Genomic DNA, 23,890 nt, shown 5'->3' on the forward strand with positions numbered 1-23,890 from the left:
ATGCTCTACATCCCAGAGTGTTGAAAAAGGTGCCTGTAGAGATAATGGATGCATTGGTGGTCATCTTCCAAAATTCTATAGATTCTGGAATAGTTCCTGCAGATTCGGAGGTAGTAAATGTAACCTCAGTATGTAAGAAAGGAGGGAAAGGGAAAACAGGAATCTGCAGACCGGTTAGCCTGACATCAGTAGTAGGGAAAATGCTAGAATCTATTATGAAGGATGTGGTAACTTAGAAAATAATGCTAGGATTGGGAAAAGTCAACATGGATTTATGAAAAGGGAAATCATGTTTGACAAACCTGTTAGAGTTTTTTGAGGATGTAACTAACAGAATAGATAAGGGGGAACCAGTGGATATGATGTATTTAGATTTGCAGAAAGCTTTCAATAAGGTCCCACACAGGAGGTTAGTAAGCAAAATTAGAGCACATGGATTGAAAATTGGTTAACGGATAGGAAACAAAGAGTAGGAATAAATTGGTCAGTCTCAGGTTGTGAGGCTGTGACTAGTGGGGTACTGCAAGGATCAGTGCTTGGGCCTCCAGCTATTCACAATCTATATCAATGATTTGGATTTGGGGAGTAAATGTAATATTTACAAGTTTTCTGGTGACACAAAACTAGGTGGGATTGTGAGTTGTGAGGAGGATGCAGAGGCTTCAAAGAGATTTAGACAGACTAAGTGAATGGGTAAGAACATGACAGATGGAATAAATGTGGAAAAATGTGAAGCTATCCACTTTGGTAGGAAAGAAAGAAATGCAGAGTATTTCTTAAATAGCGAGAGATTGGGAAGTGTTGATATCCAAAGGGACCTTGGGTCTCCTTGTTCATTAGTCACTGAAAGCCAACATGCAGGTGCAACAAGCAATTAGGAAAGCAAATGGTTACGTTGGCCTTTGCAAGAGGATTTGAGTACAGGAATAAAGATGTCTAGCTGCAATTGTATAGAGGCTTGATGAGACCACACCTGGAGTAATGTGTACAATTTTGGTCTCCTTACCCAAGGAAGGATATACTTGCCATTGAGTGAGTGCAATGAAGGTTCACCAGACTGATCTCTGGGCTGGCTGGATTGTCCTATGAGGAGGGATTGAGGAGACTGGGATATCAATGGACTTGTCAGGTGGGCAGAGCAGTGGCAAATGGAATTCAACTCAGAAAAGTGTGAGGTAATACACTTGTGGGGGGCTAATAAGGCAAGATATGACACTACGAATGGTAGGACCCTAGAAAGTACTGAAGATCAGAGGCGCCTTGGTGTGCATATCCATAGATCCCTGAAGGTAGCAGGGCAGGTAGATAAGGTGGTTAAGAAGGCATATGGGATACTTGCCTTTATTAGCTGAGGCATAGAATACAAGAGCAGGGAGGTTATGCTGGAACTGTATAAAATGCTGGTTAGGTCACAACTGGAGTACTGCATGCAGTTCTGGTCACCACATTAGAGGAAGGAAGTGATTGCATTGGAGAGGGTGTAGAGGAGATTTACCAGGATGCTGCCTGGGCTGGAGGGTCTGAGCTATGAGGAAAGATTGAATAGGCTGGGGTTATTTTTCCTTGGAGCAGCGAAGGTTGAGAGGGAACTGATGGAGTTATATAAGGTTATGAAGGACATAGATAGGGTGGATAAGAAGGCACTTTTCCATTAGTAGAGGGGTCAATAACCTGGAGCCGTAGATTTAAGGTAAGAGGTAGAAGGCTAAGAGGGGAGTTGAGGAGAAATTTTTTCACCCAGAGGTGGTGGAAGTCTGGAACTCACTGCCTGAAAGGGTGGTTGAGTCAGAAACTCTTGTAACATTTAAGAAGTATTTAGATATTCACTTGCATTGCCATTGCCTCCAGGGCTATGGGCCAAGCGCTGGAGAATGGGATTAGTGTAGTCAGATCTTTGCTGACCAATGTGGACATGTTGGGCCAAATGGCCTCCTTCTGTCCTGTAAAAGTCTATGAGTCTATGGATAGATGTAGAAAGGATAGTTCCTCTGGCTGAGGGTTGGGGGGCAGTCTAGAAAAAGGGGATACAGTCTCAGAATAACAGGTAGGCCATTTAGGGCCGAGATGAGGAGAAATTTCTTTACTCAGAGGGTAGTGAATCTTTGGAATTCTCTAGGGCTTTGGGGGCTCAGCCATTGAGTTACATTCCAAAAAGGAATTCTAGATATTAAAGATATGAAAGGATATGGGGGTAGTGTGGGAAAATAACATTGAGGTGGAAGATCAGCCATGATTTAGTTGAATGGCAGAGCAAGCTCAAGGGGCTGAATAGTCTATTCCTGCTCCTATTTCCTATGTTCCTATTACATGTGTTACAGTTTAAATATGTATCAAAGTGCTAAGTAATTGAGAAAATAATCTTATACTGCAGTGCACATAGTAAGTTTATTTTGTTTAGTAGAAACGGCTAATATTTGTATGTAACAGTGTCAGTATAATCTGCAGCTATGACCACTATTAAAGGTGCAATCATTGTTTAAGCAAATCCATTATAGTATCCATCAGCAATAGTGACGCTAATGTGGTAGACAGGCTATTAATTCCCCACACGTTGCTCACTGATCTCAATTTTCAGATCCGGGTAAATAATTATGGGGAATCTGTTTCCCTGCAAATGTGTTTTGACTTCCCCCAACCTCCCCCCCTCATCTGCCTCCCCTCATGGCTCAGGCTGAAGTCGTCACTGTCTCTAGCTCAGCACCAGAATTATGTGCCTTGCTTTTACTCTCATCTCATAGTGGAAACAGCCAACCAGTGCACATTATGTAAATGAATGTGCTTAGTGAGGTAGTAACAAACCTACTGAATGGTTGTTATAGCGACAGCTGAAGGCCCTGCCTTGTAGTTTATATGAGAGAATAATGTTCATGTTTCCCTAGGGGGTGTGAAATTAAAATAGCACGGGGAAAAAGAATTGACGGACAATAAAGTGATCGGTGGAGTTAGGTTGTGGAGACAGCAGCTTTTCCTCGGTCATGCCAGTTCTTAAATTTGATGCTGAGTCACTAGAAGGTATCCCAAAATCCTCCTGTTATAAGCTTCCATCAAAGACTATGGAGGAAATAGAACACACCTGCCCTCAGCCTCGTACGGTGAGTCAAATAATAGATATCTCTGATAAATATAACATATATATATATATTTGGTCGTTAAGTACGGAGGTGGCATATAGTTTCATCAGGAGAAAGGGAGCTACACAATATGATCCTCTGAGTAGTTTTAAAACAATGCCTCAGTTAACTGTACCCCTTATTGTGTGTTTATTGTGGCCAGTAAATTAGACAGCTTCATTGTTTTCATGCCTAATTATTCAGGGAGACAGGATTCAGGGAGACAGGATCCACAGTCACTCCTACAGCTGTGAAGGAAAGAAACATAACCTACAAGGGGATGTTTGGAGATTTAACAATTCAAATATTTGCAATATAATGAAATGCTTCCTTACCCACTTTAGTGATTAATTCTCCTTTCATTACAAATTGCACTGGATATTATATTGTGGTGCAGAACACAACAAATATACAAGAGTTCAATATTACTGAGTATCTCATCCTGTGAAATTGAAACTGTATCATATGGATTAAAAATGCTGCCATCAGATTGAAAGTGTGAATAAAAATAAGCTGCAAGAGTTCAGTGATTTGTACAAAGCCAAAACTGTTGGGAAGCCAACAGATCATATATAGAATTAGTTATTTGCAACATAAAATAGCAGTCACAGCAAATGGCAGAATTGTTTTTTTGTCTTTAGTTTCTGCACAATGTTTTGATGACTAAACAAGGTTGTGGCAGTTAACTAAACAAGAAAAGTAGTATCTGTTGATTTAGAACAATGAACTGATGTGATCAATCACCTGGTAGCTGCAGCCAATTAAAACTCAGAGGCCGCAAAATGTGATAATCTCCAGAAAGTGGGGTTAGGCTCGTGATACACGTTTAACCTGTGCCCATTGCTTCTGATGCAGGCAGAACGCAAACTTCATGCTGCTAGCTTATTTAAATGATTCTAGTATGCGTCCAGCACACCTGTGGCTGCATGCCTGAACAGGGGGTACCAAATTGTCAGAGGCTAGCATGTTCAAGTTAAAGCTGGTCTACATTACTTAAAAGGGAGGTGCACTGAGGATAGAGCAGGTGCTGGAAGTCATTTTACAACTGATACTGAGCTGGAAAAACACAAGAATGGCACTACGTGGCACAGAGTGGGCACCAAGATTTTCCGATCCTGCACTGCAGGCCTTGGTGTAGGAAGTGGAGAGAGGCCTTCTACCACAGTGGGTTAAAAAGCCCACCAGACAAACCTTGTGAAAGCAGAGTGATCAGATAGCTGTGGAGATCAATGCCAGGAGTCCAGCCAGGACCTGGATGCCATGTTGCAAAATGTTTAATGACCTGAGGGAGCTTGACAGGGTGGACGTTGAGAAGATGCTTCCACTAGTGGGGGAATGTTGAACTAGGGGACATAGTTACAGAATAAGGGGACACTCATTTAAAACTGAGATGTGAAGGAATTTCTTCTCTCAGAGGGTAGCGAATGTCTGGAATTCTCTATACTAGAAAGTTGTGGAGGCTAAATCACTGAAAGCATTGAAAGATGAGGTAGATAGATTTTTGAAATATTGGGGAGTTGAGGGCTATGAGGAGCTGGCATGAAAGAGGAGTTGAAGCCTGGGGCAGATCAACCATGATCTTATTGAATGGCGGGACAAGCTTGAGGGGCCGAATGGCTTACTCAAGCTCCTATTTCTTGTGTTCTTATGTTCTCACATGCGTGGTCGAGGTCAGTGAATATATCTTCAAATGCCATATTCCACCAACTGCACCACTGGCTTGACAGACTGCACAAAGCAGAGTTGCTGAGGCACCAACCCAGGAGAGTGGCAGTGGCTTCATGGAGCACAAACCTGCTGTCCTCTCTCAGGATTTGTCCTCCCACCCCTGTCAATCCACCAGTGCCCTTGCAGTCCACACTGCTGTTGCCCATGCTGAGGTGATGTAGTCCGAAGCCACAGCTGCTTGACGCCATCTTCCAACACAATCTGCAGTCTCCTCCACTGAAAGTCAGCAGCCTCCTACCAGCCATGGTGGTATGTATGAGCAGTAGGACAGGTAAAGGCAGCTGCAAGACGGTCACTAAAGGACTGCATAAGTGTGATGACATGGTTTGATTTATACATTTGGTTTGGAATGTTTTTATCTGTTTATTTTTGCATTGTGGCCAAGCGAACACTGTGATTGTGAGTAACCGAGGAAAGATAAGGTGTGGGACTGCAGGTGAGTGGGGAATTGAGGTTGTTTTTGCTGGTATTGCAGTTGGATGAATTGATCACAGATAGCACTGCCAGAAAGGGGCTGTGTTGTTTGTCTCCTTCCTTCCTCCTCCTCAGCTGGTCGCTGTATAATTGGTGACAAAGACTGAACCCACGTGGTGAGGTTGTGCAGCATGCACCAGACCACCATGCATTTTGACACCCACTCTGCCTGAGTGGTCCAGGCAGCAGTTGTTTAAACGCCTCAGAGGTCTGCTGGATCACATTTCATGCGGCAACACAACGTTTGTTATATGCATGCTGCTCAATTGTATGTGGGTTGTGCGCTTAATCATGAGCCATGTCTTCATGGAGTTGCTCTTGTCATCTTGTGACTACCCTTTGGTTTGTTCTGGTGGCTCAAATGTAGAAGGCACAGCAGACTGTTACAGAATGAAGGCAATGACTGATACCAGGCATTGACCTGCATGCACCCTTCTGGTGATGGCACATCTCAGAGTTGACATGTGGTATCCACAAAACCACACGAGTACACCAAGATAAAAGCAAAATACTACGGATGCTGGAAATCTGAAGAAATTCTGAGGCAATAACAACCTCAATTCCCCACTCACCTGCAGTCCCACACCTTACCTTCCCTTGGTTACTCACAATCACAGTGTTCGCTTGGCCACAATGCAAAAATAAACAGATAAAAACATTCCAAACCATATGTATAAATCAAACCATGTCATCACACTTATGCAGTCCTTTAGTGTCTGTTTTGCAGCTGCATTTTCTGTTTTTGAGTACAGTCAATGTCACCCTGTACCATAGGGAAGCCTGCAATCCTAATGAAGCTATATGTTCATTCCTAATGTTTCTCTCTGGCAAGAGAAGATGAAATATATTCAGCCCTTTTGGAATACAAAGACTCAATGCCTCAGTGATGCAAAATGGAGGGCAAACTGAGAGATGTTGTGAATATCTGCAGCTGGCCTGGAAGTGAGGTGCCAGATGCATAGAAGTTCATAGCTATGGCCTCCTTGACAGTCACAGGCAATACCATCTGTGCCCTGCCCTGAGGTTGCAGTTGTGGCTGCAACAGGTGGCAGATTTCAGTGATGACATCCCGGGTGAAGCAGAGACATCTGACATACTGTTCCAATCTAAAGTTCAGTCCTGCATTTCAGATGGGATTTGCTCCCTGAAAGGTCTGATGAAAGGCCGTCAGCTGGGCTGAATTTTACCAGCCCTTTGGGAACCGGCTGGAAGGCGGTTGGATCTGTAAAATGGCAAAGGAACGTGGGTGGCAGAGTTCCCGTCATCTTCACATCACCAGGTCACCTTGCCAGCAATGATGAAGGTGGCAGACAGCCCTCCCCCAACTCCCAATTGAGCCATTTAAGTGCCACCATGCCACCACTGGCATTTCACCAGTGCTGGGTAGGCCCTTAACTGTATGAGGATACTGTCAGGTAAACTCGTGCAGCTTCCCAGCAGGCCTTGTAGGGGGATCCTATTTGAGCACTCTTTGGCCCATGGAAGCCCACCCTACCCTACGGTGACAATGCCCTTGCAGCAACAGTGCTATCTGCCCTCACCCTTCCTTGCTGGGGCTTGTCTGACTGACCTTGGTGTCCCAGACCCCATTTGGTTGTGGCTCCAGGTCCTGCAGAGCACCGAAGCAAGGTTATTCCTACCGACCCCCTCTGCTTTCGGCCCTGTTGCCGGGACCCCTGCTGCAAGAACAATTTTCTCTCTCTGCATATGTTGCCAGACCTGCTGAATATTTTGAGCATTTTCTGTTTTTATTTCAGATTTCCAGCCTCCACAGTCAGCATTTTGCTCTTGTATTGCCTCTTGAACACCTTAGGAAGATAAGGCCTCCTGCTGAGAGCCCTTCTCCTCCCACCTCTTCCCGCAGCTTACCCTGCTCTTTGTTGCCTCTTCCCATCCTCCCTGTCATGCTGTAGTCTAAGGGGGATGCAAACTACTGTACCCATGCCTGTGAGCACGAGGTTTGTGTCGAACTTTGAAGTTAGGACAAATGACTTCAGTTCATGCCACACCACTCCCTGTAGCATGTTTAAGCAACTCTGGAAACTGTTGGAATGGTGTTGGTTACAGAACGTTTATTAAAGAAATCTTTGCAGTCCTCTGTATGTTAACAGCATGTCTTTATTAACTACTTGTAACTGTATACATATATACAATAAAGGGTACAGGCAAGGAGCTAGCTCTTAACACGCCTTTGCTCAATACACACTGATCCTAGGTCTGGGTCATGTGTCTTCTTACATGAATGTGTGGGTGGTACTGTACTCAGTCCCACATTAATTCTGTATGTGCCAGATCCTTATACTACACCTCCCCCCACCCCCTCAAGTCTTTATCCCATGGATATGGAGTTACACTAGTTTAACTCATGTCTTAAATTATTATTAGTCTTATGCATTTACCTTGTAATTACTGTCTTATTGGTATTCCAACATTATTGCTATTACTTTATTGGCATTATTACAGCATTCTCCCTCCCCCATCTACCCCCTTCAAGTCCTTGAAGTTAGAGGCTCAGGCGATCTGGAGGCCTTATAACCCTTCCACATCTTGTTTGCCATTCTATCGGAAGAGTGGTAGACTCTGTTGGCTCAGGTTCTTGCTGTTGACTGGGAGGTTGGTCTGGCATTTGGGTATGCTTTCATTCTTTTCTTCGATTGCTTTATGTTGAACCACACCTGGTTGGTTTGGCTGCTGTGTTGATCCATGGTTCCTGTTACTCTCAATCGTTTCATGCAGGGTGGACAAACAGGGTATTCATCTCCTTGGCGCTGCTTTTTCTTCTCCTTCCTCTGTGTGGGCCATCTCGAAGCCCTCTGAGGCTGAGGAAGGGCATTCCTGTGGCAAAAAATGGGTTAGTGGTACACTTAACCTCTGCTTTTTGTTGTCAATGGTGAGTGAATATTATCAGGTTCCAACGTCCCTTGTGGTTATGGCATGCTGACTGGAAATTGCAGTATGTGCGCAGTTGTTGCTGTGTCAACCAACTGTCTTTTGCTTGTAGGAGGTTAGAGAGTGAATCATCTGCAACACCCACTACTATTCTGTCTCTGAGTTCAGACTGTAAATCCCCATATTGTCATATCCATAAGACAAGAAAAAGATCACAAACTGCTTAAGTCATACCTTACTTTCTGCTTATTTAGAAATGGACTTTGCTGGGCCAAAAATATGGCTGCTACAGGTCACATGATTTGCAAGTTGGCTACAGTTCTGGAAATTTCTAACAGTAATTACAGGACAAAGCTCAATCCTCATTCTTCTGGAATCTCACACCTATCATTGTGTGGATCCATTACAATCAATGAAACAAGGGAGCAGCAGATGGTTTGTCTCCCCAACCTGGACTTATAACATAAAGAGAGCCATCAAAACTTGTTATACCTGCGGAGGCACTAATAATCACCATCTATCTCCTAAGGTGAACGATGGATTTGACCAGAGATGTAGAAACTGATTGTTATCCTGAAACTGGCCTACTGATGGGCAACACCACATGACCTAAGCTCCTCTGGTCTCTGAAAAGTTTTAATGTTACATTCCTGGACCCCCAGGGCAGTCTCCTGTTAACATCCAGCCTGTCAATACCGAAGCAGCACTCCAGGCTGACAAGCCTCCTCAAACCCTGGTTCCTGCCATCGCCTGTTAAGTAGACCAAGTCTCTATACCAACCTCATCTTGCTGTGCCATCATCAGCTTTGAAGGAATTTGGCAACTCCTGTTTTCAGCTAGCTGACCCCACCTGAACTTTAATTCCCACGTGAAGGAACCCTCACTAGAATCTGACACCAGGCCTTTGATAGTTACATAATATCCATATCTTTATTTTTTTTTTGTTTTAAGTTATTCCTAGTTGTAAAACTGTTTTCTTTCCTATCTCCTTGTGTGCTTGTGTGTGTGAGAGAGTTAGTCTGCGTGTGCGTATGTAGTTGCAATGACCATCCCTGGGGTTTGAATGTATGAATAAACAATAGCTCCTGAGTTGACCCTAGAGAGTGTTTGCTGCGAGTCACTTTAAAATTGACTTCACAATCAGAGGATTTGGAGAAACATGCCACAGCCTATTTCAAAAATTAAAACACATCTGCTTACGGACAGATAGCGAGAAAAATAAAGGCATTCAGTTTGCCTCTCTCCCCTATCTGCAACAATATTCATACCCCTCTGCCATTTTGTAGAGAGAATTTATGAAGGAATTGTTAGGTTCCCCAAGCAGTTAGACCCTCTTATTGAATTTGTTCTCTCCAGTATTTTGTTGGATCGCAAGTTGAAATAAATGTCAAAGGATTTTAGAACTTCATCAAATTTGGCAGATACTCATAGGGTCATACGGACTCGAAACATCAACTGTGTTCCTCTCAGACCTGCTGAGTTTTTCCATCTATTTTTATTTTTGTTTCAGATTTCCAGCATCTGCAGTATTTTGCTTTTACTCATAAATATCCTCTTGTGCATTGTTGTCTACAATTGGCCCTCTTGAGTAAAGTGTATTTACTTGCTCTTCTGACTTTTTATTTAATCTAGAAGTGATGCTGTATCTTAAAAATCTTTTCCTCAAAAGACCCCAATTTTGTGACTAGTCTGTGCCTTGAGTGAGTCCAAATGGAGTTGGCAGTGTGGAATTGTGATCCATGTTAAAGACATTTACCATGTGTGTACAACTTTAAGAGCTTACAGGCCTTCAAGATGGCATCGCCATTCACCACAGTACAAAGGATTTCCTGCACTTGCCGGCTTTGGCAGGCTCTGCAAAATGGCGGCAACATACTTCTGGAAATATTTTTAACAATGGCTGAGTGGGTTGGCTGTCTGCTGACTTATTTCGTTCAGCGGTTTACTGTTTCGAGTAGCAAGGCATTCAAATTCAATGCAGGCTTGCTACTTTATGAATCAGATGCTCACGAAGTTCCTGAGAGGCTGAATCAATTAATGAATAATATTTTTTTCTTTTTTGAACTTGGAGGCCATGTGTTGCAGTTCGGAGTTGGGGATCGGGTTTAGCAATGGGTTTCGTTCAAATGGCGCTTCTGGATTAGTAAAAGGAGTTCTCAGGACTAGTTGCAGCCTGGAACTTAAAAAGATTTAGCTCGCCTTTGCAGACTCTGGACTCTGCGTGCTGAAACTGAACTTCCAAGGTGTGAATTGGAGTCTTCTGCAAAAAAATCTCTGCTTCAGCTTCCATAGAACCATAAAAACCATAGAAAAGTTACAGCACAGAAGGAGGCCATTCGACCCATCCTGTCCATGTCAGCCCGAGGACACCCAGGTGCCCTTTCTAATCCCACCTTCCTGCACCTGGTCCATAGCCCTGCAGCTTACAGCACTTTAGATGCAGATCCAGGTACTTTTAAAAAGAGTTTAAAGTTTCTGTCTCTACCACCAACTTAGGCAGCGAATTCCAGACACCCACTACCCTCTGCGTAAAAAATTTCTTCCTCATGTCCCACCTATGCCTTCTGACACTTATCTTGAATCTATGTCCCCTGGTTCTAGAATTCTCCATCAAGGGAAACAATTTTATCCTGTCCACTCTGTCTATTCCCCTCATAATTCTGTACACCTCAATCCAGTCACCTCTCAGCCTTCTTTGTTCCAGGGAAAATAACCCCAACCTATCTAAAACAAAAACAGAATTACCTGGAAAAACTCAGCAGGTCTGGCAGCATCGGCGGAGAAGAAAAGAGTTGACGTTTCGAGTCCTCATGACTCTTCGACAGAACTTGCGTTCGAGTCCAATCTCTCCTCGTAGCTACACTTTTCTAACCCTGGCAACATTTTTGTAAACCTCCTCTGCACCCCCTCCAGAGTTATTATGTCCTTCCTGTAAAGTGGTGACAAGAACTGCACACTCCAATACTCCAGTTGTGGCCTCACCAGTATTTTATACAATTCAAACATTATATCCTTACTTTTATATTCTATACCTCTGCCAATGAAGGAGAGCATTCCATATGCCTTCTTTACAACCTTGTCTACTTGAACTGCTGTCTTCATGGACTTGTGTATTTGTATGCCAAGATCTCTCACTTCATCTACCCCTCTTAGTACATTCCCATTTATTTTATAATCCCTGTAACTGTTTGACCTCCCTAAATGTATGACCTCACACTTCTCTATGTTAAAATCCAACTGACACTTTACTGCCCACTCCACCAACCCATCTATATCGTTTTGGAGATTATGGCAATCCTCTACACTATCCACTACTCGGCCAATCTTTGTGTCACCTGCAAATTTCCCAGTTGTGCCCCCCACGTTCACATCCAAATCGTTAATATATAACACAAACAGCAAGGGTCCCAACACCGAGTCCTGTGGAACACCACTTGAGACAACTTTCCGTTCGCAAGGGCATCCATCAACCATTACCCTTTGTTTCCTGTTACAAAGCCAACCTTTTATCCAGTTTGCCACATTATCCTGAATCCCATGGGCTTTTACTTTCCTGAGCAATCTGCCATGTGGGACCTTGTCAAATGCCTTGCTAAAATCCATGTACACAACATCCACTGCACTACCTTCATCAACACTTCTTGTCACTTCCTCAAAGAATTCAATCAAATTTGTGAGGCAAGACCTTCCTTTAACAAATCCATGCTGACCATCCCTGACTAGTCCATGCCTTTCCACATGACAGTTAATCCTATCTCTCAGGATTGATTCTACTAATTTGCTCACCACCAATGTAAGACTAACTGGCCTATAATTGTTTGGTATTTCCTTTGATCCCTTTTTAAACAATGGAACTACGTTTGCATTTCTCCAGTCCTCCGGTACCTCCCCTGTATCTAGTGAAGATTGGAAAATCATCCTCAGAGCATCTGCTATCTCCTCCCTGACTTCCTTCAACAGCCTTGGAAACAATCCATCTGACCCTGGTACTGATCAACTTTCAAGGATTTCAACCCTTGGAGTATTTCCTCTCTCTTTTGACTATCCCATCATATATCTCGCAGTGTTCCTCCTGGACTACTATATCTACATCCTCCCTTTCCTTTGTAAACATGAAGGCAAAATATTCATTCAAAACCCTTCCCACAGCCTCTGCATCTACACAAAATTTTCCATCTTCATCTCTGATAGGTCCCACTTTTTCCTTAACTAACCTTTTAGCATTCCAGGCTCTCTTCTCAGGAGCATTTTCTGGGGAATTTCTTCAGCATCTTCAGCCTCAGTTGAGAGCTTCTTTCAGGTCAGAATTTCCAATGAAGGTTTCCTTTTTCTTAGTTTTTCAGCATATTGGTGAGGTAGAGGATTTTAGATCCTGAGCTGCCACCATGTTGGGATGATGTTGGTCATAGATGTGTCCGTTAAAGAAGTCTTTGTAGTTTCCTGTATGTTAATAGCAAGTCTTTAAGTACTTATAACTATATACATATCTACAGTAAATGGCACAGGCAAGGAGCTATCTCTATGTCTAGGTTTCAACACCACACTGACCCTAGGTCTGGACTATGTGTCTTCTTACATCACTGTATGGGCACATTATGACCGATCCAGTTGGTGAAGTGGAGTTATTTTAAAAATCCCAGAGGGAAACTTTAAACAACTGTCATAACCAATAATTTTAATTGTTATGTTTGAGATGTGACTCTAAACTCAGGAATCAGACTACTTGTTCTTGAGGTTTTACATTAAACTAAATGAAACATTTTATTAATTTACACAGGTTAAAATATATGAACACATGGCTACAAATTACTATTATCATAACTTTTAACAAATTCCCAAAATAATCTCCAGTAAGGCAACAGCAACCCATAGACCTAATCAAACACCAGACAAAGCATTTTCACCTTACATATTCAAAATGAGGTTCATCTCACTGTGGGACCAGTTAGAGGCTTGCAGCTGCCTTTTGATCTTACATTGCCTCTGCCTGTACACTCGAAAACTGCTGAAGTTATACCTACCACCACTGATTGAATTCAAATTCTCATTGTCTCACCAGCCTCTTTGAACTCCACCTTTTAACAATGAAACCCCTTTCACAATACCAATTTTATTAGTAATATAAACATATTGCTTGGTATCTGCTAGAAAAGCGTCAAGTTTTCACCCCACTTCTTGAATGCTCTGTTCAAAAAATGCAAATGCACGCTATCTCTCTTACATATCAAAACTAGTACATATCAAAGCACCCAGACTCGCTGGCTTTAATCCAATTACGACATACCCGCAGACTAAACCTCTATTTTAAAAGAAAAATATTTTCCACAATATTATATACATTAATAGCTTCATGACAGGGCAGTATTGTATTCAGCCCCACATTAACCCTGAATGCGCCAGACCATTATACTACAGAAATCACTGAACACTTCTACAATCACATCAAGTGCCAATAGAAATTATTTGACAAAAACTTGAAAGTAGCTGATGATCCCTCAGCTAGTGAGATGTCCTTCCTGTTGCTGAGCTGCTGTGTGAGGTTAAGGGAAGGTGATAGCTGGAGCACTGAGCCCCACAATGGCAGCACTAGCATCACATCAACACACTCCCAGCACGGGCACTAATGCCCTCACCAAAAAGGTGCCCAGTGCAGTTTGCTTCATTTTGGAGGCTGAACAGCACTTAAAGCACTGAAAAACAAAGCCACAGAGCTGAATTTCACAGTTAGAATATTTGCCTGAAAAAGATCCCCTATATTATTTGAGTTATTATATTTAGGAAATAAGTAAGCAACATTGAGTTGCAGCTTCCTAGCCCTGCAGAGATGACTTTTGGAGGTGTGGGGTCAGCAAAGAAAATTCAATTGACTTGTGTCGGCCCAGCTCCACTACATGGTCCCGTGCTTTTCCTGAAGGCTGGCTTCCAGCAACAGCTACCCAACTGTGGAAATGGAGTGAAATCTTTCTCACGGGCCCCCCAGTGTGTCAGGAAATGGAGCAGAGGTACCTTCATAGCAGGAACCGTGAACCATTTGAGGCCTTTACTTTAGATGCCGGCATTAAGTCGCAGTGCTTAAGTCTTCCCTCTAGGAAGGCATGTCATAGTAACTACTTCACAGAGTGTGCTGTCTCTGCCAATGTGACTGTTGCTGCAATGGTAGCCACTGCCCTCCTAGAGGAGCTTTCGGGTGCTACTGTTGCTGCTAGTTCCCCAGCAGCACCCACACCACCAAGGTGAGGCAGCCCTACTCATGAGCTGCGCTACATGGACCTCCTGCACTGGAATTCTGCAGCTATTCATAATTGGATTGGTCTCATAATTGGCTGTGTCAGGGAGGATGGCGTCCAACGTCCAGCTACATTTCCAATCCAGACCTGAGGCTGACATCTGGATCTCAATTACCCATCTGGAAAATTTCAGCCAATATGACATCAATAAAAAGAAAGAATAGCCTACATTTTAACAATGCTTTTCATGGCCACCAGACAAATCAAAGTGCCTTACCGCAAATGAGGTACTTTTGAAGTGTAATCATTGTTGTAATATAGGAAACATGGCAGCCAATTTGTACACAGCAAACTCTCTCAAACAACAATGTACTAATGGCCAGATAATCTCTGTTTTTGTGATGATGATTTATGTTTAAATATTGGTCAGAACACAAGGGATAACTCCCCTGCTCTTCTTTGAAAGATCTTTTATATCAATCAATGAGGAGTCAGATGGGGTTTAAGCTGCAGTGTCAGCCTTGATTTTTGTACTCAAGTGTGGGATTTGAACCCAGAACCTTGTGACTCAGAGGCATGAGTGTTACCAACTGTGACTGGGTATTGCCGCTATAGCTTGCAAGTCTGTTTGGATAGTTCACTGCTGAAATATGAAAGGAGCACATGATGAGTGACACGAAAAATATTTTCTCACCCATGGATTTGCAAGAGTCATTGATAAACGCAGTAGGGATGGCATCAAGGCAAAGAGGAGTATTTGACCTACTTTCCCAGCCACTGACCAATCTCTTGGCAGCCAGCTAGCTAGATTGCCATTGGCAGAGAAGTCTGCAAGTAGCTCACTTGAATGTAAGATGGACAAACTTGGAAGATGCAAAGTAGTTGATAAATTCTAAAAAAAGAAAGGGAAGAATAAGCTAATAAATGAAACCTTTATCAAACAACAAGAAATTAATCAAAGTTTTCTTCTTAGATTGAATTATCAAATAAAGAACACAAAAGATAGGAACAAAAGCAGACCTCACAGCCTGTCGAGCCTACTCCACCATTCAATACAATCGTGGCTGATCTTGGACTTCAACTCCATTTTCCTGTCCGCTTCCTATATTCCTTAATTCCCTGAGAGACCAAAAATCTGTCAATTGCAGCCTCAAATGTATTCAACGATGGAGCATCCATAACCTTGTGGTTCCAAAGATTCACAACCTTTTGAGTGAAGAAATTTCTTTTCATCTAGGTCTTAAATGAACAGCCCTTTAGCCTGAACAATGTAATCATTCTGACTTTTGTTCGGGTGTACTCAGACCCAGCTGTTGCAGAGCATTGGCGGCCTTTAGCACCAAATTCATTTGTAGTAACAACATGACAGTCCAGCCCAGCTTCATGGGTTGTTTTTGTGCTGTACGCTTGGGAGGAATGGACACACAAGAACGCAAACATTCCTCCAACATGTGAATACTGTTTTTTAATATATCTATGAATCAATCACCATTGCATTTCTGACCATTCTTAAGGATTTTTAAAATCTTCCAATGTGTTGCTTTTCTGTCCTGAAGGCCGGTGACTTGAGCTGAAATTAAAACACCTCGAGCACTTCACATTCTGCAAATTAGTTACTGAGAGTTTTTACATAGGCAAAAGCAGCAGTAATCTTACACACAGAAAGATCCCAGGAGATTTTTTTTCTCCCAGTGAAACTGATTGAGGGCTTCCCAAGGGAGTCAACAGATATTGATAATGAGCAGGCACCTCAGCTGATTCCACAGGAACACTTGAACAGAGCTCACTCTAGACTCGAGCACAAAATCTGGGCTGGCGCACCTTGGAGGATTTACAAAAAAATCCTTCTGATTGAATCAATCATCATGGTATTCCTGACCATAGATTTATTGAAAAAACATACTGAAGGAATGTTTGATCTCTTGTGTGGCCATTCATCCAAAATGCACAGCACAATGCAACCCATGAAGCTGGGCTGGACTGTCATGTTGTTACTAGAAATGAATTTGGTGCTGATGTCCGCCATGAGTGATTTATACTACCATACTTTTTTCTTCCTTCGTACTCTAAATGACCAGAATGGTTTATGACCAGGAAAATTCAGTCCCTAATTCTACCATATTCCAGACAAAGAAACTAAAAGAGAATTAAAAGAAGATTAAGAGATATAGCAACAGAAATGTCAAAGATTTATTAAAAACATTGTTAGATAAATAGAATTATTAGTTTTAAAAAAAGCCAGCTCAAAATGATGGGAAGAAAAAAACTGAATTCAGGATCAACCCCGAACTATTTTTTTTGGGAGAAGGACGCAGTATCAGAATTGTCTGCAGACTCTTTCAGTAAGCAAGCACTTTAGGTGTACCCCCCCTACTACACCCCCACCACCCCCCGGCACCCCAACAACCCCCCAGACATGGGTGTTTGACATTGTTATGTAAAGGAGAGAACCTTTTCCTGACCCCAAATGTCTGCTGGGCTCAGCGCTGAAGGTTCCCAGCAGTGAAATCCCCCGCAGTAATGACAGAATGCAACCTTTGTGGACTTCAGGTGCATTCTGTATATCTTTAACAGTTCAGATAGAAGAAAATAATGCACATTGGACTTGAGTTAGTCCTTGGGATTTTCTGGCCCCATCGAAGTGGCATCTCAGCCAGAAGTCCATTGACTTGCAGCCGGACTTGAAGATCCTGGTGGCAGGAGGGTGCAGAAACTTTCTCCCTTTGTTTCTGTTGAACATTAGAAGATACGTTCAGATAAATGGTCCTTCCTTTCATATTTACCAAATTATTGAATTGTTTTCTATTTTGCCAAAAAAGGAGAATGATGACTGGACTCTTCTCCTTTACACCCAGGATGCACAATTACTTGGAGCAAGGAGTGGGCACTCTTTGGTCACACTCCATGTAAACTTGATACACAGAAGGTCGCAAAATCCGGTTGCATAGCAGCCATATGTTTGGTGCTATGGGCATCATTTTGGATCCAAAGTAGTGCCCGCAACACAAACAGTTTTTTCTGGTGTGGAACATCCACTGTTCCTAGTTTTTCACCACTTAGAAAGTATCCTGTTCTATCCATTTTAGGTCCGAAGTGGATGACCTCACATTTTCCTACCTTTGAGATACATCTGCCACACTTTTGCCCAATTATTTAATTACCAATATTTCTTTGTGATTTTGTGCTTTCATCTATGCTATTGCCTTTAGAAAATTTGGACTTGTGACTTTCTATCCATCATCCAAGTCTTTAATAAACAGGGTGAATAGTTGAGGCCCCAACACAGATCCCTGCAGGACACCACTCGTCACATTCCAGTTTATCTGTCCATTATCCCTGCTCTCTATCTCCAGTAGCTCAGCCAGTTTCCTGACCAGATCAATGATTTGCCTTCAATTCCTTGGCCTGAATTTTCAGGTCGTTGGGCCTGGGACCAGCTGGGAAACAGGCCTCCACTCATGATTGGCCCACTACCCTGATTTCACGCTGGCTGGTCAAGTAAGGCCCACCCAGCTTGAACCGTGGCTTCCCAATGGTAGGGAATTGCTGGGTGGGGGCGTGTCGTGCACCGGGTCCAATGGTCACCTGATGGGCAGTTTAAAAACGGCACAGGCAGCACATTGAAGGCTGCTGGTGAAGAAGCATATAATCTGCATTGCGGAGACGGCACCTATGGCCTTAGCAGCGGCTGGAGATGCCAAGCAGGTGGGCAGGTTGGGTGGGCAGTCGGCCCCCCTCTGCTTTTCAGACTAGTGCCTCGCCATGCTGCTGGAGGAGGTGGTTGCCAAGAGGGACACCCTTGTACCAAGGGATGGAAGGAGGAGGCCACCACACTTGATGAAGAAAGCCTGGAAGGAGGTGGTAGCGCAGGTCAGCGGCCATGAAATGGTGCAGCGCACACGGGTGCAGTGCCACAAGAGGTTCGATAACCTGCTGCACTCAGGAATGGTGAGTTCCATGCTGCCATGGATCAGTGTGCAGAAGTGTTAAGGGCTGGCTGTTCAGGGGTGTTGGAGCCTGAGTGCCAACTGTCAATGATGCGGGAGCTGGCCAAGGGGGTGAGCCCTGGCTTTTGGACTGAGTGTCTTATGGCTCAAGGGGCACGACTTGGATGTGCCCTGCAAGGTGTTCCTCAGCTGGGGTTGGCCAAGCTGCAATGGCGCTGCAGATAGTGAGTGGACTAATTAATGCTCCTCTGTCCTTTCAGGAGATGATGAGGTGACACCAACTGGAGAGGTCACAGACAGGCAGAGACCCACCCAACCTGCTGCTTTTGACCAGGTTTGAGCAGGACGCTCTTGAGCTCGAGAGCCGACACGCGCCCTGTGCAGCCGGTTGTGGAGAGGCGGGGGGTGCCAGACCAAGGTAAGAGGGCAGTGCAGAGGGGTGAGAGTTTGGATTGTGCAACCATTCTAGTGTAGTCTCTTCATTGATGGGAGCCTTAAACCTGGAGTCCCCATTGATCATTGAAAGATGATGGCACCGTGGTGCAGATCTCCATTTCTCACCAGGGTGCCTGGCATGCACAGTGACAGTTGATGACTTTAACTAATGACATGTCCTTGTTCTCCCTTTTAGATTCTCCAGCACAAACTCAATCACAGGATCCCGAAGAGCCAGTCCAGTTGCCAAAGGGCTGCCGGGCTTCATCTGCACTTGTGTCACATCTGCACTCTGAACCAGGCACTAGTGCAGATACCAGCACCTTGGTTGGCGTTAGATTGTCGGCTACATTGTCAGTGCACATTTGTGAGGGCACTTCACACTCACTTGAGGTGTAATCTAGTAAAGAGGTATAAAGAGACAGAGTGTGCCCAGGGTTCTGGCAGTCGGATGACTGCTGGAAACCAGGACAATGCTGGGTCAAAGGCACATGATGAGCCTCTGGAATCATCCATTAGGTGGCAGATGCTGGACGTCCAGCAGGATATGCGGGAGGATCTGGTGGAGATCCATGAGGGTCTGCGTGCCATGGTCTCTGTCATGGAGGAGTCCATGCGGAGCATGAGCATTGTGTTGACCCTCATGGCTGAGCGCACTGCCTCCTCCATTGATACAGTGGTGATTCTCATGCAGAGGCAGTTCCAGGGACAGAATGAGGGATTCCTGGGGATGCGCTCAGACCTGGCAAGCTCTCACACAGGCAATGACCTCAGGTGGTCAGTGCCAATTTGGAAGATGGATGAGGCACCCAGTATCCCAGCTAGGTGCCTGTCCATAAATGGTGAGCAGGGAGGTCCAGAGCGACCTCACGTTGACACACAACCTGCTTGTCACCTCTGTGAGCTCCTCTCAGGGTGCTCTGGATGACAGCAGCAGCTCCTCCGCCCCTCCGCCAGTGAGTGTGGCATCTGATGAGGCTGCATTGACTGGGGAGATGCCAGCTTGTGGCACTGGCTCTCCCTCCCAGGCGGGGCCAGCACAGGCTCCACTAGCCAGAGGATGACCGCCAAGGCCAACAAGACAGCAGAGTGAGCAGGCTGTCTCCAATGCTGCTGCCAGCGAGGGGCGGGTACCAAGATGCAGCACTCGTAAACATAAGTTTTAGGCACCACAAGCACAAGAGGGACTGGTCAGGGGTGACCTTCTGTTCAGTTATGTTTGGTTTATATGTCTACTGGTGTGAATATCAACACTTTTCAATGTGACAATAGCATTAAATTTGCTTTTGTTCTGACGGCCTGAGTATGCTTCACCTTTTATCTTTGGTGCAGGGTGCGACAGTATATAACGCTGGACGTGAGTGGCTCTAAACTTTATTGCACAGGCACTGAGTGGACTTTGGGTTCACATGACAGGGGCATTTCAGACATCCTGGATGGAGGCGGTAGCCCTGGCATGAGGTGGGAGCAGATCTTTGGTAGCCTAGCTGAAGGAGTGTTGGATCAAGGTGCCCCTGGTGTCCCTGCCTCCCTGGATGTTACCGAGGTCTGCCTCCATGCCCTCAGTGTTCTCCTCATCGTGCTCTTCTTCTGACTCACTACTGGACTCATCATCTGTGGCCGGTGGAGCTGCACCAAGATCCTCTTCCACCAGTGGGTCCCTCCTTGCCAGTGCCAGATTGTGGAGAGTGCAGCATGCAACCACGATCAGTGACACCTGCTCTGGGGGGTATTGTAGTGCAGCCCCTGAATGGTCCAGGCACCAGAAGCGTATCTTCAGAAGACCTATGGTTCTCTCTATCACTGCCCTTGTGGAGGCATGAGTCCTACTATAACGTCGCTTTGCCTCTGTTCTTGGGTGGCGGAGAAGCGTCATAAGCCACCTTTTCAAGGGATAGCCCTTGTCACCCAGCAGCCATCCATCCAGTCAGGCTGGAGCACTGAAGAGCCCTGGCACCTGGGAGTGTCTCAGGATGTAAGCATCATGGGAGCTGCCTGGATACCTTGTACAGACTTGCAGAATCTGTATCCTGTGGTCGCACACTATCTGCACGTTCATGGAGTGGAAGCACTTCCTGTTGACGAAGGAAGCCGGCTGACCCACTGGTGTCTTGATGGCCACGTGTGCAGTCAATTGCACCCTGGATGCAGGGGAAATCAGCAATTGCTGCGAAACCTCTGGCTCGCTCAGCCTGGCTGGCCTCGTCCGTATGGAAATGAATAAATGTCAGTACCCCTCTGAACAGAGCTGCTGTCACCAGCTTGATGCAATTGTGGACAGCTGATTAGGAGACTCCACACACATCCCCCACTGACCCCTGGAAAAAGCCGATGCATGAAGTTGAGGGCCACTATGACCTTCAGATCCACTGGCATGGGGTGTCCACCCACACAGTCAGAGCTGATCTCAGGCCCAATCATCTGACAAATTGAGGTCACAGTCTCCCTGGAGAGGTGGAGCCCCCTTTAGCATTGCACCTTGGACATATTGTGGTAGCTGTATCGCCACCTGTAAACCCTGGCAGCAGGATAGTGGCGCCTTCTGCGGCCCCCTCTGCCTTGGATTTCCTGCTGGCTCTGCACTCCTTGTGCCTGTGCCTTTCTTCCCACAGGTCCCTCCCCTAGAAGCTGCATTGGGACACCTGGCCTCCTCTCCCTTCTGCCCCTCTCTTCCCCCTCACAGGAGGTGCCTCCAGTGGAGATCACGATCCCCGTTACCAAGGTAAGGGAAGGCTGTCTGATATTTGGAAGGGTTCAAATGATATAAATCCTCCGGGGGCCTTGGAGACACCAATGAGCCCCGAAATGAAGCCCAGAAATGCAAACAATAAAGCTCCGAACAGAGATGAAGCTGCGAAGCACCAATAAGCAACCAGCAGCGAACTAGCTACTAAACTCCTCACTACAAACACTGGCAATGCTGCTGACCATTTTTATCCTGCTCGTGATGAGGTTTTGCAAAATGTCGGCTGCCCATCTGCCCATTTTGCCTGTGCAACGAGCGCAAAATTGTATGGGCAACGTGAAATCTCGGTCAATTGCCTTTTTAATGGCCTTAACTGGCCTCTTAATAGATGGCAGGTGCGGCTCTGACACCTGCTCGTGCCCGCTGACTGAAATATCGCACAAGCACGGGACGCTCACCCAACGTCATCTCGCGCAATTTCACATTAGATTGGATCAGGCACCCAATTAGCGTAGAATTCTGCCCCATGGGCTTCAACTTTTATGAGGGACTATCAAATGCCTTCTGGAAGTCCATATAAATAACAACTATTGTCATTCCATAGTCCACTACTTTAGTTACCAGTTCGAAATTCAACCAGTTACATCAGGCATGATCTACCCTTTAATAGTCCACACTGGATCTCCCTGATAAGCTGAAAATTTCTAGGAGCTCAACCGCTCTACCCTTAATTATAGACTCCAGTAATTTCCCAACATCCAGATGTTAGACTAGCTGATCTATCATTTCTAGATTTTCCTCTCTCACCTTTCTTAAATAGCAGAGTGACACACACAATTTTACAATCTGAAAGAATGATTTCTGAGTCAAGAGACTTTTGGAAGATTAATTTTAGTGCATCTACAATGTTCTCACCTACCTCCTTTAAAACCTTGGGATGGAAACCATCTGTTCCTGGGGATTTGCCACTCTTTTCCATGCTCTTGTTTTCTCCATTGTTGTACTTTATGTATGTTAATTTTAGTGGGTCCCTATCCCTGATTTATTACTAATTTCACAGTGAGGAGAAGGGAGAGAAGCAAGAGGCCATATCCACCCAGCATCTTCACCTCTTTCAACCCCAGCTAGAAACAGTGTGCAACATCTATATCTTTCTAAGGAGATGTTCACTGAAATCTGCCACTGATTACAGGCAGACCTGCAGCATCAGAATGGGACAAAAAGATTGACCGTGGCTGTGAAAGGTGACCATGGTCATGAACTTCTTTATACCAGAATCCTTTCAGGCCGGAGCAGGCAGCACTCACAGTTCCCCGTCCACTATTGCATAAGGAAAGTCACTGAGCCTCCATGCAAAGAGAGGGGAATGCACTGCATTCTCATCTGGAGAGAGGCAGGCAAAACAAGTATGCTACTACATGAGATTTGCAGGTTTTCCTCTGATGCAGAATGCTATTGACTGCACAGATGTCGCTTTGCAGGCACTGCTTGTCAACTCTGAGGAGTGCCACAACTGTAAACTGTTGCATTTCCTCAATGTCCAGCTGGGTATATGTCCAGCCATACACAGCACATCATGCAGGTCAATGCCTGGTATTCTGGCAGCAGTCATGATGCCTTCATTCTACACCAGACTGCTGTACCATGAGCATTTGGGCCACCATGACAAAGCAGAAGGTGACTGCTCACTACTGGATGACAAGGGCTAACCAGTGATCACCTGGCTGATGATTCCAGTGCACAAACCATTCACACTTGGGCAGCATACTTATAATGAGCTTGGGCCACCCTGGAGGAACTCGGGTGTACTGTCCAGAGTGCGTATCACAATTTGTGGTGGTTTTCTGCATCCTCCAAACCTCTCCATCATGAGAGCACAGCCCTTGTCACCAGGTATATGGCAAGAAACCAAGGATGAGGAGGACGATGAGGAGCAGGAGGGGTAGGAAGGGGAGGAGTAGGAAGAGCAAGGGAAGAAGGAACCAACGTACCTCCTTTCTGGCCTGTGATTTCCTTTGGCATCAGGGAACACAACTGCCCATTCAACAACAGTCCCACATTTTACATTCACACTATTACTATCACAGCATCTTCTTGGACACAATGGTGAAATAAAGACCATAACACAATATATATTCCAATTTTATCAATCGAACCATCCAAAATTCCATATAAAAGCTAACTAATCACCCTTGTGCATTCCATTAGTGCTTATCTTCTGTGTGCCTTTGCTCAGCCTAGTGTTCCTACACTGTCACTCCAGTAGCTGCAGCATGGCTGATGCAAGGTTACTGACTTTCCGTGTGGAAAACTGCAGATGGCTTTGCAGAACACCTCATGCAGCTCTGGTCCCAGAAGGCCTGGCTTCAAACCGCATCACTAAACATGAGCAGC

The 23,890-nt window shown here is 44.9% G+C and overlaps 1 protein-coding gene across 1 annotated transcript in view; it reads left to right on the plus strand.

Annotated features, from left to right (window-relative positions):
- The first annotated feature begins 2,975 nt into the window (after window positions 1-2,975).
- The window catches only part of LOC121290807 (choline-phosphate cytidylyltransferase B), a 74,183-nt gene continuing 53,268 nt past the window's right edge, over window positions 2,976-23,890 (plus strand). The window contains exon 1 of the mRNA XM_041211755.1: window positions 2,976-3,092. Coding sequence (XP_041067689.1) covers window positions 2,976-3,092 — 117 coding nt within the window. The remainder of the gene's footprint in view (window positions 3,093-23,890) is intronic.

Source organism: Carcharodon carcharias, chromosome 18 (assembly GCF_017639515.1).
Source record: "Carcharodon carcharias isolate sCarCar2 chromosome 18, sCarCar2.pri, whole genome shotgun sequence".
NCBI lineage: Eukaryota > Metazoa > Chordata > Chondrichthyes > Lamniformes > Lamnidae > Carcharodon > Carcharodon carcharias.